This window comes from Watersipora subatra, chromosome 4 (assembly GCF_963576615.1).
Source record: "Watersipora subatra chromosome 4, tzWatSuba1.1, whole genome shotgun sequence".
NCBI lineage: Eukaryota > Metazoa > Bryozoa > Gymnolaemata > Cheilostomatida > Watersiporidae > Watersipora > Watersipora subatra.
The window spans coordinates 65,033,403-65,048,439 of record NC_088711.1 but is presented as its reverse complement, the minus strand read 5'-3'; the positions used below and the strand labels follow the sequence as shown (position 1 = coordinate 65,048,439).

Genomic DNA, 15,037 nt, shown 5'->3' with positions numbered 1-15,037 from the left:
AATCTTTCATGTTTAGATATTACTAGCTGTGCTACCTGGCGTTGCACGGGTATTAAAAATCAGCTTATAACAATAAACAATGAGAGGTAATAAGAGTTGCCTGCCACTTGCTATTAGCCTGCCACATTGCTAATGGATAATTTGAGTAAGCTTACTAATAAGAGCTTTGCTTCTCATGACGTTACGCCATCACTTCGTGACCGAAAGTGGTGGACGGGTATAACTGGAGTGTCTCAGAACCTGCATGCAACCTCAGAACTTCTATGCATGCATGTATGCATACATGCATGCATAGAAGTTCTGAGGTTGCATGCAGGTTCTGAGACACTCCAGTTATACCTGTCCGAAAGTGGTAGCCTATTTGCTCCCATATACAACATATATCGCCTAATGAATTCATCAAGCTTGTGTGGCTGAATTGGTAAGGCGCCGGACTGGCGAGTCGGAAGGTCCGAAATAAAACCTGCGATACGATTCTTTATTCCAAGATATTCATAGCTATAGCTGAAATGCCACACACACCAACTTTGAGATATATATATATATATATATAGAATAGCTATAGCTGGACACACCGAATGGCGAACTTTGAGATTTATGTATATAGAAAAGAAGACTGAATGATCTGAAACGTGAACCAAGTGTAAGAGGGTGACCTCTTGTCAGCAGGCAGCTATCACCTTCTTGTCGATGAAAACTAACAACACAAACAAAATGGTTGCAACAACACAGCACCTATCTCTTTTTCTGCAAAGAATTATGAAGGACAAAAGAAGAGAGAATAAAGACCTCAAGGTTGAGCTCATCAGAAGCTTGGCTCGTGTAGCCCTTGATAGTGCGGGCGGCAGCTATAGCAGGTATATTGATGGCTGAGCCCTCCTCAGTTCCAATAAGTCTTTGCCCCTTTCCATCGACCTATGCAATCATATTTAATATGTTACCAAAATAATAATCATAGCTGTTAGTGTCTACAACTAGAATAACCAATAATAAATGTGCTACGAATAATGGACTACAGTGGTAGAGAATCAGAAGATGGGCTAGTCAGGTGTCGCAGCATGGAGCAACGATATTCAGCGTTACAAACAGCTAATGAAAATTAACTTTACAACAACTGCGTGTGCCAAGTAAGCAGCTCAAACCACAGAAACGGTTCACTGATTCTGAGATATACTCTAACAAAATGGCAGCGGACTTCCTGCCTGCTGCCAACAATCCCTCATAGAATAATTCATCTACTTAGTTAGAGAGATAGAGACAAAGTTATAAAGTTTGAGCAAGCTTATAAACAGATAAATAAAACAGAAATAATAGATATGACAACTCATTACCTCTACTGTGAACAGACACTTCCTTTGTTTCAAATGTTTAATCTGCAATCAGGGCCAGCGTAGATGGATTTATAGAACATACTACATTTAGATGTGATACTCACACCTCTTCTGACTGCCTACACTTGTGTTTACAGCACACAAAGTCGCAGTTGTAAATTGCCTGACAAAAGCTACAAGTGTTCAACGGACTGTTTACACACACTGATAAACAGCAGTATAGATATAAGCAGCTGCTAAAACACCAGCTGAATGATGTGTCGTGGTAGATAGATTAGCTAGTAATAACTAGCCTCAGTCGAGTGAAAGGACGTGACACCCTTGCCGGAGTTTCATTATTATTGAAGTATATGCACTATTATATTTTGATTCTCAATGACAAAACATGTTAACGATGAAAACAGCCAAATGAAAAATACTTTAGATTCACAACACGAATTCAACTGTTGAAGATTGGATTTCAACAGAATTATCTGAAAGACATCACAAGCTGTTCCAAGTTATACTAGTTACTAGTGGTTCCATGTATAGTTGGTGTGAAGACCTGTTGTGGGATTTTGAAAGTGAAATGCAGCTTACACCAACAACGAATAAAATATAATTAAGGTTACATGAGTTCTGGTCAGAATGAATTATTTTATCCAATCACAGATGCGGCGGTTTTATCTCTGCTGACGTGGACTGAGATGTTTGTTTCGACATGATGCACCGACAACATATCGGTCTCTGTGTGCAATCTTCTCATTGATTAAAGTGATACAGTGAACGGTTAACTCATTAATATTTAATTTTGAAAAGAAAAGTCTATTACTACAACCGTAATGAATTCTATCGCCTAATCTATTACTACATTGAATTGAAAAATCTATTACTACAAGCCAATCCATTATGAATTCTATTGATGATGTCATCAAATCATCGATTACAAAGTTTGGTGGAAAGTAGTGATCTCATGAGATTTGACTCCACCTCAGTAACAGGCCACAATCAGCTAACATACATTTATATAAACATGCCAAAATAATGCGCTGACATCGTACATACCGTAAAACCTCTAATTTAATGCCGCCTTTATTTGGCCACCACTTTGACTTCTTGGATCTTTATGAAACCATAATTAGAAAATGATCAGTAGAAAAGTGTAGACAAAATTGTACTAATAATGACTCGGTTGTATCAATAGCAATCAAATTTTGCTCTACACTACGTTGTTGCTGTAGTGGTTGCCATGATTTAAACCATAACTGCCACGAACAACTTTTATCATATTTACTAGGTAAATCAGACATGCTGATTCCGATTTTGTAATCAAAATAAAGATTAGGCCACTAACTTTCAGAGTAATGAAGAACTTTTTATAGCGTTTTAATATCGGTCTCGAAAACAACACGATCGGCATAACAAGCTCCGCCCATAGATACTTGACGTAACCTAGCTTTTTAGGAACAGAAGTTACGTAGGGATGTTTAACCGATTTAGAATAATAGAGATGGGTGTTTTAAAATCCATTAATATCTAAATTCAGCCTTAAAAATAATATCAGTCTTTTCTGAAAGGTAGATAAGCTATTTAGCATTGCATATTTAAAAAGCGCAATAACAACGCTAGCTCGTGATAAAACCGCGCTTTTTGAGCTCATTTTTCTCGGCGTCCAGCCCATTTAAACGTCGTGTAACAAGCTGCGAGCAATTTTAAATAGTTTATATCCGTTTCATAAAAAAACTGAAACTATTTTACAGGCTGGATTTAGATAATAATGGGTTTTAAGACACCCATCTCTATTATTCTAAATCGGACTAAACATTCCCAACTTCCGTTTCTGAAAAAGCTAGGTTTCGTCACATATTTATGGGCGGAGCTTGTAATGCCGATTGTGTTGTTTTTGAAACGGATATTGAAACGCTTTAAAAAAGCTTAAATGACTTTGAAGGTTAGTGGACTAATCTTTATTTTGAGTACAAAATCGGAATCAGCGTGTCTGATTTACCTAGAAAATACGATAAAAGTTGTTCGTGACAGTTATGGTTTAAGTTATGGCGTACATGAGAAGATCAATTGTCACAATCAACGAAATTAAACTCCGATTCATGTCACCAAGGTCTAAATCATATCCATTGTTTTTAGATTCGCCCATAATGTGTTTTACGATCTTACCTGAAGACTTTAAAGCGTTTTGATGAACGATGAGAATACTCTTCATTAACACCATACAACGTAATAATAGTCATTGTTTTTACGTATCAGAGTCCTTTTTCTAACTCCGAAGCTTTACAATTATTTTTTGGAAACTTGCTTTAAAGATTATAATAATTACAATAATAAAACTTTAAAAGCGACACATTATTGACATAATTAATTTGGTCTGATGGTTCAATGTATATGAAAAACGAATCAATTCTGTTTCTTTCACATTTAACATTGTACAATGACTTAATAATTAATAACTAAGTACTGGTCAGGATTGAACAATAGAAACTTACTATATCTATAAATACAACTGCCACTCTAAAATAGAATAGCACTTAGCAAATCAGCTTGACTGAACATCCCCTATAATCTCTACATATACACTACTTCCCAACATATTCAAGGTTACACGCAAGAAGGACACAATTATGTTTCTTTCACATTTAACATTGTACAACTACTTTGAATTTGTAACTGCGTGTTTATGCATTTAGTACTATGTAATCCTAGAGCCTCGGAGCAAAGTTAAACATTGCCTCAGATCAAAGCGCGACTAACCTCGAAGAAGTTGAGTATAGTACCACAATATAAGAGGTGTCCGGTGCAGAGGCGAGTAAACTGGTCAAGATAGGTTGCGATGACTCTCTTTCTTTCCTACATGTACATTCATGTGAAATTACAACAAAATGAACACGACAGACGATGACTTGTCAATGAGTGACGAATATGTTTAATAAACATCAACAAATATTAGCGATGCTCTAACTAACAGATCTGGTTTAGATAAATGAAAATAGATGATGTGGATATGACAGACACGGCAGAAAAGAATGTAATTATGTAATGACAGGTAAAGATAAACATATATGATGATATGGCATCAAGCAAAAACAGCTGTTTTACCTCTACACTTTCTGGCATGAACTGCAAATCGATCAGATTACTCGTTGTTCTCATGAAAGTGCAGATATGTATCTGATAGTCGAGCGTGTTGAAGTGATCGTATGACCGACGTACAACCCACGTCTTTTCATTAACAACCACCCTGATGCTGTACATCTCATCGTCCCTAGCGACACTCTGAAGAGATGCTTCTATCCTGTCAAACTCCACACGCTCGTAATGGAAGTGGTTGCCTAGCTTGGAAAGTGAGTACTGAGAACACTCCAACCTGTAGACAGACATGAACACTCGTCAAGGTGAAACAACTCGAGGGAGCAGCAAGTAGGATAGTGCCCGAAAGTAACATCCCCAAAACAGAGCCATATAGTACTGACCTTGGCACTGACAATTATTAACAATATGAGAGTCTAAAAGCAACTTAACCACTACTAATTACAACCTTTTCAACATCCTCTACAGATCAGCGCTATAATTTACTCACTGTACACAGGAGACGGGAGAGGTAATAAGCTCTCACGCACAAATTGAATTAGTAATAACAGAACAAGGGTGATGTGATCACTTTATATATTAGTAACATTCCTATACTTGAAACTGACTCAAATTCTGTTAAGGCAAGGCAATGCGGAGCAACTGGATGGAGGTGCTCAGATATGCAGGGAATATAATTGCCTTGAATGCCACAGAAATACTCATACAATAGATATCTAGTACACTGAGAAAGAGTAGAGCCATTATTGAGAAGATAACTACAGTGAATAGTGTGAGAACCTAATCAAAAGTAGGTCTAAAACAAACTACTACACAAATCAATAGATATCTAGTACACTGAGAAAGAGTAGAGCCATTATTGAGAAGATAACTACAGTGAATAGTGTGAGAACCTAATCAAAGTAGGTCTAAAACAAACTACTACACAAATGATTTAAAAAAAGAGAACACTCAAAACTCACATCTTTTTAAGTCAAGAAGCTCCTCCGCTGATTGGACACGATACGATCAAGTGAACAAACTATGGTGGACTAACAGAACTAAATTATATTAATTAAAGACTGATGACTATAAACCTTGAGAATGTCGGAATGTCGATATGACATAGGAACGTAGGAGTAACTGTATATTAATCATACGAAACTCAAGGTGGTTAGTTTAAGAGATACATATTAAAGAGAAGTACGATGCAGCGCGGTGGAAGTCTATAAGTAAACACTTGCAGAGCCTAGCTAGACACTATTGTGGCCTTAGATCCACACGATGACTAAAAGGTCAGTTCTAGAAGGTTCTCTCGTAATTGCGTGAAAGGCAAACAATACAGCTAAACCCATAAACCAGGTTTTAGCCAACAAAACTAGGGTGAAAATAAATCAGGATGTATCCTAGATAGGCCTTATAACCTTGGAGGGTGAATGAGGCCTGCAATGTCACTCCTTGACTAAGAAGGCCAGGTTCCAAGGCATGTTCTATCATAGAGTCACTGACTAATCAGGTGACCATAACTTCTTACCCATAGTTAGTAAAGAGAAGCTTCTTTGAATTGAGAAAATCTAAGACTGCATTAGGTCGTCAAGTACTTTTACCAACAAAATGATGCAAAAAGAGTCATCTTCTCTTGTTCGACAACAATAGTATGACAATAGAATGACATGCTATGACAGGTTAAACAGACATGTTGCCAGTAGTAGTGTACATATTAGGGAGATATGAGAGATCGTTGCGCTTTACCTTGAGAGAGATGGAGTAGAGGATATATCAATTCCGATTTTCTCAATTGTGGGCCTTCTCGACATACCTCCCTAAAAGAGATGCAGATGCCATGTTGCTTATTGGATAGCCATGAGTCAGCTGAAATTTTACTGTCCAATAGCATTAGGATTAAAGCTTTATATTCACCATCACGTCAACATGTGACTTTTCCAAACACAATATGGCACTAGAGTACATACTGGACTCTGCACTTGCACTAATTTCCAATATATGACAATCGGTATTTGATATACTAGTATTTGATATACTAGTATTTGATATAACTAGTATTTGATATACTAGTATTTGATATAACTAATATTTGATATAATTAGTATTTGATATAATTAGTATTTGATATAACTAGTGTATCAAATAATATTTGATATACAAATTGTATCAAATACTGTATATATATTTTAAATAATTAGTATTACAAAAAATTAGTAAATACAAAAAAGAATATAAAAATTATGTTAAATGTATAAGGCAAGTTAGTTTAAACTTACCCTAGAACAAAATAAAGTAGTTGTATCATGTATCTCAATTACTATCTTTGCTACATCTAAACCTACAATTCTATTCGCAGATCTACCATGTTAAGCGTCAACAAAAGCCCCTTTGATCAGGTATGTTATTTAGTTCATTGAAAATAATTTAGTTTTTCGCATAATTATATAATGCATTTGTTTTAATAATACATGTATGTATCTGTAGCACTTACATGTATCAATATACTGTATGTATATATACAGTCAAACATGGATAACTCGAACTTCACGGGACCGAGCAAAAGTGTTCGAATTATCAGAGCGTTCAAATTATCAGAGCACTGTCACAAGTCCATGTATTTACTTATTTATTAGTAGATACATGTACATATACAAACTATAATATAAATCAAAAGCACAAATGGCTTGTTTCAAATTAAATGCTTCTAATGTAAAGTTTAAAACGTTTTTATCAAAAAGTATAGAGATTTTGCTATCACATGAGATTGGTTTGTTGTTTGAGGTGATGTTATTGCCAGGACGTTTTTTAGATTGACATTGGCAAAACTTGATCGTTGTTGAAATGCTCAAAAGAAAGGACATCTTTTTCTTTTGAGCGTTTTACCCACGATCAATTTTGCCGATTTTTTTAAAGTTTATGCAAAGATTACCTTACATTACCTAGGATTTGTTAAGAGCAACACTCCGAGGCAGTTCAATTAGAAGTTTTACGAGGTTTTACGGTACATTGTATATCACTCACGCTTTTTGAATGGATACTTATTGAATGTACACACGAAAATTCTGTGTTTAGGTCAAACGATGAATAGTTTCTTTTAGCTAAGACAACGTATACGTTTAATTACAACAATTTTTAAGACGTTTTAAACATTCAACATTCCGACGTTGATTCAACACGGAATCAACGTCGGAAAACTATTCATCACGGGCTAGCCGGGTCACGCACTCAAGGATTTTCGCCACGCACATACAAAACAAAAACAACATGCTGTTTTTGTTTTCTATGTGCGTGGCGAAAATCCTTGCACGCGTGACCCGGCTAGCCCGTCCTATTCATCGTATAGCAGTATAAATCAAATTTCACCAAACCTTTAGAAAAGTCGTTGACAAAAATATTTTGCCGATGGTGGTAATAACGACGCTTATGAATTATGAAAAGATGAGGTTTACCTCTATGGCTTTGAATAAAGTGATTTTCTAAAGTGATAACAACCGTTTCGGTAGCCGTTGGGCAAAAAAACAGTGTTGAGTTAACAGTGTTGAGTTCGAGTTATCTATAGCAATTTATCATTACATGGGAACGGACCAAAGAAACCATTCGAATTAACCATGTGTTCGAGCTATCCGTGGGCGAGTTATCCATGTTTGACTGTATATTCTTTGGTTCAAATAAAATACAGTTTACTCTAATGAAGCTATTAGCTCCAACGAACAATGGCTTTAACATAGAGGGCGAACTGTTTAGAGAAGTTATTTAGTAAAAATTGTCAATTATAAGTCTATAACCCATCCTCAATCCATGAGACTAAATAACACAACCATAAGGATGGTTTAACTGTAACGAGGAACCCAGTCAGACTAGCGTAATGCCTCTACAAGATCAGAAACTGCATTCTTTTCATAACTCGGAGAAGCACTGTTCTTTAAACAGTAGATAAATCAGTAATTTTGATTATTATTAGTACTTGGCACGAGTACTTCTGGCCAACAAGTTTAGACCGTCTCTCATCCCCTTCTGTTCAAGTTTTTCGAAAATCGGGTAGATGGTAGTGCTTGGCACGTGTACTTCTTGGCCAACGGGTTTTTCGGGTATCGGGTTTGTTGATACGGGTTTTATGTCTAAAATTTCCAAACATCACACATGTTTTAAAATTTACAATGAAATTATAATTCTACTCAATTTATTTATTGTTTTTTACTAAATTCTAACGACCGATATTCGTGCTCGAAGCCTTAACACTTTGAAGTTAGAACCCCTACTGTCAGTTTTCAGGCATGGCGTAGGGTGTGTCAGAATCTCTATCAAACGGAATTCCGGCATTCATGGCAATACATATACATGGCTTTGTTTACAAAAGCCGTTTCTGAATAACAGCGCAAACCAATCAAATTAATTTTTGCACAAGATATTAGACCAGAAATTTTACTCCCATTTGTAAGTTTTCAAATATCTTCACTTACTTCCTTCGTTTTAATAACAAACTTTTATTTGAATATCGCGAAAAAATTGACATAACTCGCTTGTTGGTAGATCATGAATGATTGTGATGCAAATAAAGAACCATATAATAATAATTACAATTTTCCAGTATATTTTGAGTCATAAAATAATGATGAACATGTGCTCAATGGATATGATGCTACTGTAAATGTTTTTACGAGTCTTTTTAAATCGTACAAACTTTTATAGTTTTAGCCCGAATAATGATAAAGTACTATTTTTTCTGTTTGATGACATTTGCTGTGGGTGCCCGACTTTTTTTTACTAGTGTTATACCAAATATTGTATTATGAGCACATTCAGATATATATATATATATATATATAAAAGTATAAGAACTTTGGATTGTTGGACAGATTGCCCAGGTTACTGACACGCGATGACACAAAAGGTCAGAATTCAAAGGGTTAACAGGCGGGTTATCAAACAGTGTTTAGAGAGCAGGGCGCAATAGACTGAGTTTTTGTCCACTCTACTCGACGGATCCGTGTAACAAAACCCGAACCCGGAAGACCGAAATGCTCCAAATCTCTATTAACCGATACTCGAGAGAAGATAAACCGATGACCAGATAACCGTGCCCAGCACTAGTTATTATCATGTTCAAATACCATATAGTTTAAGCGAGTGACTCCTTGGGAAATTTATTGAGTATGTCTTTAGCTTCCTTAGCAACTGTTGCTGATTTTAGCTTTCTTAACAACTATTGCTTATTTTAGCTTGCTTGGCAACTGTTGCTGATTTTAGGTTCCTTAGCAACTCTTGCATACTTTACCTTCCTTAGTAACTGTTGCTGATTTTAGCTTCCTTAGCAACTATTGCTTGTTAGCTTCCTTAGTAACTGTTGCTGATTTTAGCTTCCTTAGCAACTCTTGCATACTTTACCTTCCTTAGCAACTGTTGCTGATTTTAGTTTCCTTAGCAACTATTGCTGATTTTAGCGTCCTTAGCAACTGTTGCTGATTTTAGCTTCGAGAGAAATGATTACGGCTTTTGAAAACAAAATATCAGTACTGTAAATTGTTTGAAACTTTTACAGTATCATATGTAGCTAAAACTCCATCCAAGCACCTGAGATAACCATGTTAGTTGAGAAACCACTTTACAGTTTCCTGCATGAGTACTCCCATTACTAACCATTGTCAGTGTGATCTTATGTAATAGCTGTTGGTCAGCAATCATTCGCTTATTGTTGGCATGGCAGGAATAGGATAATGTACACGGCGCGTTTGCCACAGTTCATTTCATTGCCATTAATTTCATCAATAAACAAGTTGATCAGTCATTTAGGCAAGAAGAGACATTTTTGAAAAAAATGTCAAAAAATCTTTGCACATACTAAATTGTTGCAGTTTTAATGTCTTCAACTAAAAGTGTGTGACCAAAGCTCTAGCTGTGCCATAAAATGGTCGACAGTCTTACAGATGAACTTAAACAAAATTGTAGTTGATTTTATAAGCAAGTATTGGTATTTTTCTATAATTTGAAATTGTTTTTAATTTTTGAGATGATCTGACTGCCAGGATGTTGCAAGATCAAAATCGATAAAACTTGATCACAGTTAAAATGCTCAGATCAAGCGAAAGTGTGATTATGATGTCTATAGTTGCGAAGAGACTGACGGAATAGAGACGCGTAACGCTGCAACTTGAACGCAATAGCTGATATCAACTATAGCAATGATAGCAACTAGTGATGTCATTGTGCATGTACTTTTCATCTGAACATTTCAACTGCGATGAAGTTTTGTCGATTTTAATTTTGAAACATTCTGGCAGTCAGATCACCTCAAACATAAAAAACAACCGCAAACGGTAGAAAAATAACATTATTTTCTGTTAAAGTCTACTAAAATTTCATGCAAGTTTATCTTCAAGGTCACAGAGAAGTTAAGATAGTACACAGTTTACAAGTTACGACCAATCAACGCAAAGCATACATCTAGCAGAGAATATCATTAATGAACTTTATCTGCCATCATGTACATATTGACTAAATTTTAGTCAATAGATAAGGCAATGGCTACAGAAGCTTTGATAACATGAAAAGGTTGTTAACATAATGCCACTTCAGAGTTTTTGCTGTATTTCAGGTCTACAAAGGAGCATTATCTGAAGGAAAATAGGACCAGTTTGTTAGTATAAAGTTGATGCTGCTATCATGGCCCATATATAATGGCCCATACTATGAATTTCTCAAAACAAAGGGCTGAAGAAAGCAACTGCCAAATAAATTCAATAAATAATAAACACTCTTATATACGTAGTCTGTACCCTTTCTCGCTATGTTGCAGCCGCGGCGTTACTCAGTGTATAATGTAAAACATTCCAAATCAAAGGTCAGCCAAATTCAACTCGCTTTCATCCACCAGCTTCCTGTCGGACAAGAAGGAAGGCGACTAATATACAGCCTCTATGTGTAACGAAATAGCTACATACCTTATGGACCTCTGAATCCATGGCTGCTGGCGTGAGTTACATAGCAGTACTGATTTGGCAGGAAGCAGCAGCTACAGCCATGCTAACAAGTAGAAAGATAACAAACCAATGTTTAGAAGGAAGTCTGTGATTTCAATTAACATCAAGAGCTAAAGCTACCACTTGCGCTGTACTAACTACACCATGCTATCAATATAGAGTTGATCAAGTTCTGAGATGAGGGTTTATTTATGGATAATTTAGGTTCACAGGCTTACTGATGACAACTCAACTCGTGTGTCTCACATAAATGGCTTTTAAAATGCTTTGTCTAATGCCTCAAGGACTATTATTGCAGGCAATAAAATAGTCAATAATTTTAGGGAAGGGGTATCTACATACGTAGTCATGTATCTGCTATTCATATTATAATACCCTGACAAAAACTAAAGGAAAAATGAATAGCAAAGGAGATTAAAAGAGAGAAAGCTCAATAGATTTGAATAGCATTCAATTGAACAAAGAGTCAAAGACCCATGAACTACGCTTTTGTTTAAAACATTGAGATGGAGAGTAGACTCAACATAAGTCTAGAGATAAGACATTGAACATACGAACATACGAAGTCTCATCAATGAGCCATTCAAGAAACCTTCAAAATCACTTTTATATAACATGTAACCTTTTTTATACAATGTGCAATCGCGTTCATATAACTTGTAGACACTTTCATATAAGATGCAATTACTTCCAGATAACATATGATGACTGTCAGACAACTTGTATTCACTTTAATACAAGATGTGATCACTTTCAGATAACATATGATCACTATCAGATAACATGTCAAAACCTTCATAAAATTTGTAATCTCTTTTATATACCATGTAATTTTTTCGTACACCATACAATTGTTTTTTATAACATGTAATCGGTTTCCTATAGCATGTAACCACTTTTATATAACATGTAACTGATTTCATATAACATGTAACCATTTTCATATATGTAGGGGAGGGTGGGCACATTGCATTTTTTGGTATAACGCCTTCCTAAAATATTGGCATATAATTTAGATAATCACAAATGATGCAGAAATATGTTTTACATATGCATGCCAAATGCCAATTCTGGTGGTTGTATACTTTGGAAAATATCACAAAAGTACTAACTGCATAATTGGTGTCAACGTGACCCGGTAGAGGGTATGTTGAAACACCCTATGGGGCGGATTGAAGCAACCTTGATTTTCGTAGTAAACTTTAGTTTTAGAATTGTGTTTTCTTGAATTTATTTTTAGCCAAACAATTCAAATTTCCACTAATTATCTGAGCAAGAAAAACTTGAAAAGAGTTTGCTATGAACTTCAAAACACTGTGTACAACACAACAATCACGACAAACAAACTTCCACATTAAGGCAAAACATATACACATGTTGATAAAAAGATCAAACTTTTTTTGCTATATGTAAGCATTTGCAGTTATGATGTCAATGTTGACCAAAAATGTAAGGGTTCATCCTGAGGATTAATTTTTAGCTACGTCATCAAGGGTTCTATCAAACAACAGTTTCAATGCTACTCGAACTGTTCCCTCTATGAGAAGAACAGAGGGGCAAGTTGCGACATGTCGCAACTTGCCCCTCTATTCTTATCATTAAAACGTGTTGCAACTTGTCCTATACCCTCTGTGTTTTAAAGTGTCCCAAATGCCTCCGAGTAACCAAAATGTTCATCCCAACTCAGGATGATGTAACATCGTGGATTTGGTGGGTGCATTGAGAAGAAAACATGTCTATAGCGGCCTCCACTGACTTTTGTTAACATGGAATGATGTACAAAAGATATGCAATTTTCTAAATTTAGATATAAAAATAGGAGGGTAAAAAATTACCGATAATCTTTACAAAATCACGGCTCACCTAAATTGTTCTTTTCATATCATGCAATCACGATATCTCATAAAATGACCTAGATAGCTCTTTAATTAATGAGGTAAAAATTTAAAATGATGTAAACAAGCAAGAAAATTGAGGAGTGCTTCAACGCGCCCCGTGTTGCAATGTGCCCTATTTCCCTCTAATCACTTTAAATATGTTATATGTAACATATCCATGTAACGCACCTAACCACAAGGCTAAGCCGTTCATTATCGCTAAATGGGTATGTGCTTGTTAATTAATATTACCTTCTGCATTTGTTATGCTTTTTAAAAGCCATTTCAAGATTTATCAACTGTTCTTTTAATTTTCAAATGTTGTGTTTCAATTTCACATGTTCCATTACCAACTTCAATTTCCAGTTCTTCCTCATGGCGATGGCTAAGAACTATTAAACTTAAACCTTTTCCATGTTGTATTATTTCAAGTGGGAATTGCATCTACGTTCTCCACCCAATCGGTCAGACAAAATTTTAATTCCAATCTACGGCGGTTCCGTGATGGCTGCAATTAACTGTTCATTTTTGAGCTTTTAAGAGCTTGTAATCACATTTCCACATATTTTGCACCTAGAACACAGCAGAGTAAGACATGGTAAACCTTTTGATACCAAATAACTGTAATGTGAATTTTGTTGCAAGTCAACCTTTAAGGTCATACAGCACACGCAAGGATTGTTAGAAAAAAGCTTGTCATGCATAAATTTACAACTGTATTCTATGGATCAATGATAATAAAAACAACTGAAAAACGTTGACAAAAAAACAAAAACGATGATGAAGTGTATGGATATTTCCCAAGTGTAAACACTTGACCTAATGGATATAAGTTACTAACAGGGATGCTCTGCAAAACCCAGAGAAGCAGGAGTTTGTTGATAGATGTTAGATGAAGTATGCATAATGAAAAAAGTAGCGATGCTATAAACATACTGGTCTCGAATACCTTAAAGATACATTCAAAGTTTATTTGCTTATGAAGCAAACATTAGTATTTCAGGCTCCACACGTAACTTTAAATCAATAGAAAAAACAACAATCATTGAACTAAAATTTTTATGGGTACAGCATTATGAAATCGCAATTCTATAACATATAGTGATTGGCAAGCTACCATACTTATGTCAGAAGCCGATTCATTTGATCAATACGCCAAAACAGTGATCTTTAGCATTCAATAGTGAAACTTCATTTATTAACTCTAGTATACGAGTTTATTGTAAAGAAGGTAATTACATGGCAGTGATCTGCCAATAATTAGACAAAACAAGCAGTTTAAACATTGCCAATGAATTGTTACTAACAACTACCTGCATTGAAAAACAATAGAAACTACAGAAACTTATAAAGTAGACAGACGTATATTCGTTAACTCGCGTAGAGCTTTTTTGAAAATGCCTTAAGCTAAATGCAGCTGTTAAGAAAAAAAACTTGCAGCATTATTAACATTTTCTGACACATATTCGCAATGGTAACTATCAGTTACTTGAGTATTAGCGTCGAACGCCAGTTGCGAGTTTTTGAAAGTTAAAAGCCATGTTTGTGTTGATGATGAACCCACAGACTACGAACTACGACTAACTACCTCGTTATGCGTAGCCTATATTTGCACTGCGCAACAGCCATTGCTAAGCTTGCAGTATTGCAGCGAAGGTTTGATATCGAGAATTGAAAATAGTTTAGCCGATGCAGATTGCCGACGGGCTAAAACTTATACCGCTCACGCTATCATGCACTACGCTACAACGGCGTACATATATGCATAGATTATCGGAAACAAACC

At 35.6% G+C, this 15,037-nt stretch overlaps 1 protein-coding gene across 3 annotated transcripts in view; it reads right to left on the bottom strand.

The window, feature by feature from the left end:
- Positions 1–14,878, bottom strand: part of LOC137393262 (GTPase-activating protein CdGAPr-like) — a 36,421-nt gene extending 21,543 nt beyond the window's left edge. The window contains exons 1-7 of one of the 3 annotated variants that reach the window (XM_068079726.1): positions 14,840–14,878; positions 11,336–11,417; positions 6,144–6,214; positions 4,422–4,689; positions 4,077–4,172; positions 1,332–1,373; positions 790–915 (exon numbers count right to left, since the gene is read on the bottom strand). In XM_068079726.1, the coding sequence (XP_067935827.1) occupies positions 790–915; positions 1,332–1,373; positions 4,077–4,172; positions 4,422–4,689; positions 6,144–6,214; positions 11,336–11,356 (624 nt within the window). In that variant the 5' untranslated portion in view covers positions 11,357–11,417; positions 14,840–14,878. The remainder of the gene's footprint in view (positions 1–789; positions 916–1,331; positions 1,374–4,076; positions 4,173–4,421; positions 4,690–6,143; positions 6,215–11,335; positions 11,418–14,839) is intronic. The other 2 variants (XM_068079727.1, XM_068079728.1) reach the window with 2 other exon arrangements.
- Between the last annotated feature and the right edge of the window lie 159 nt (positions 14,879–15,037).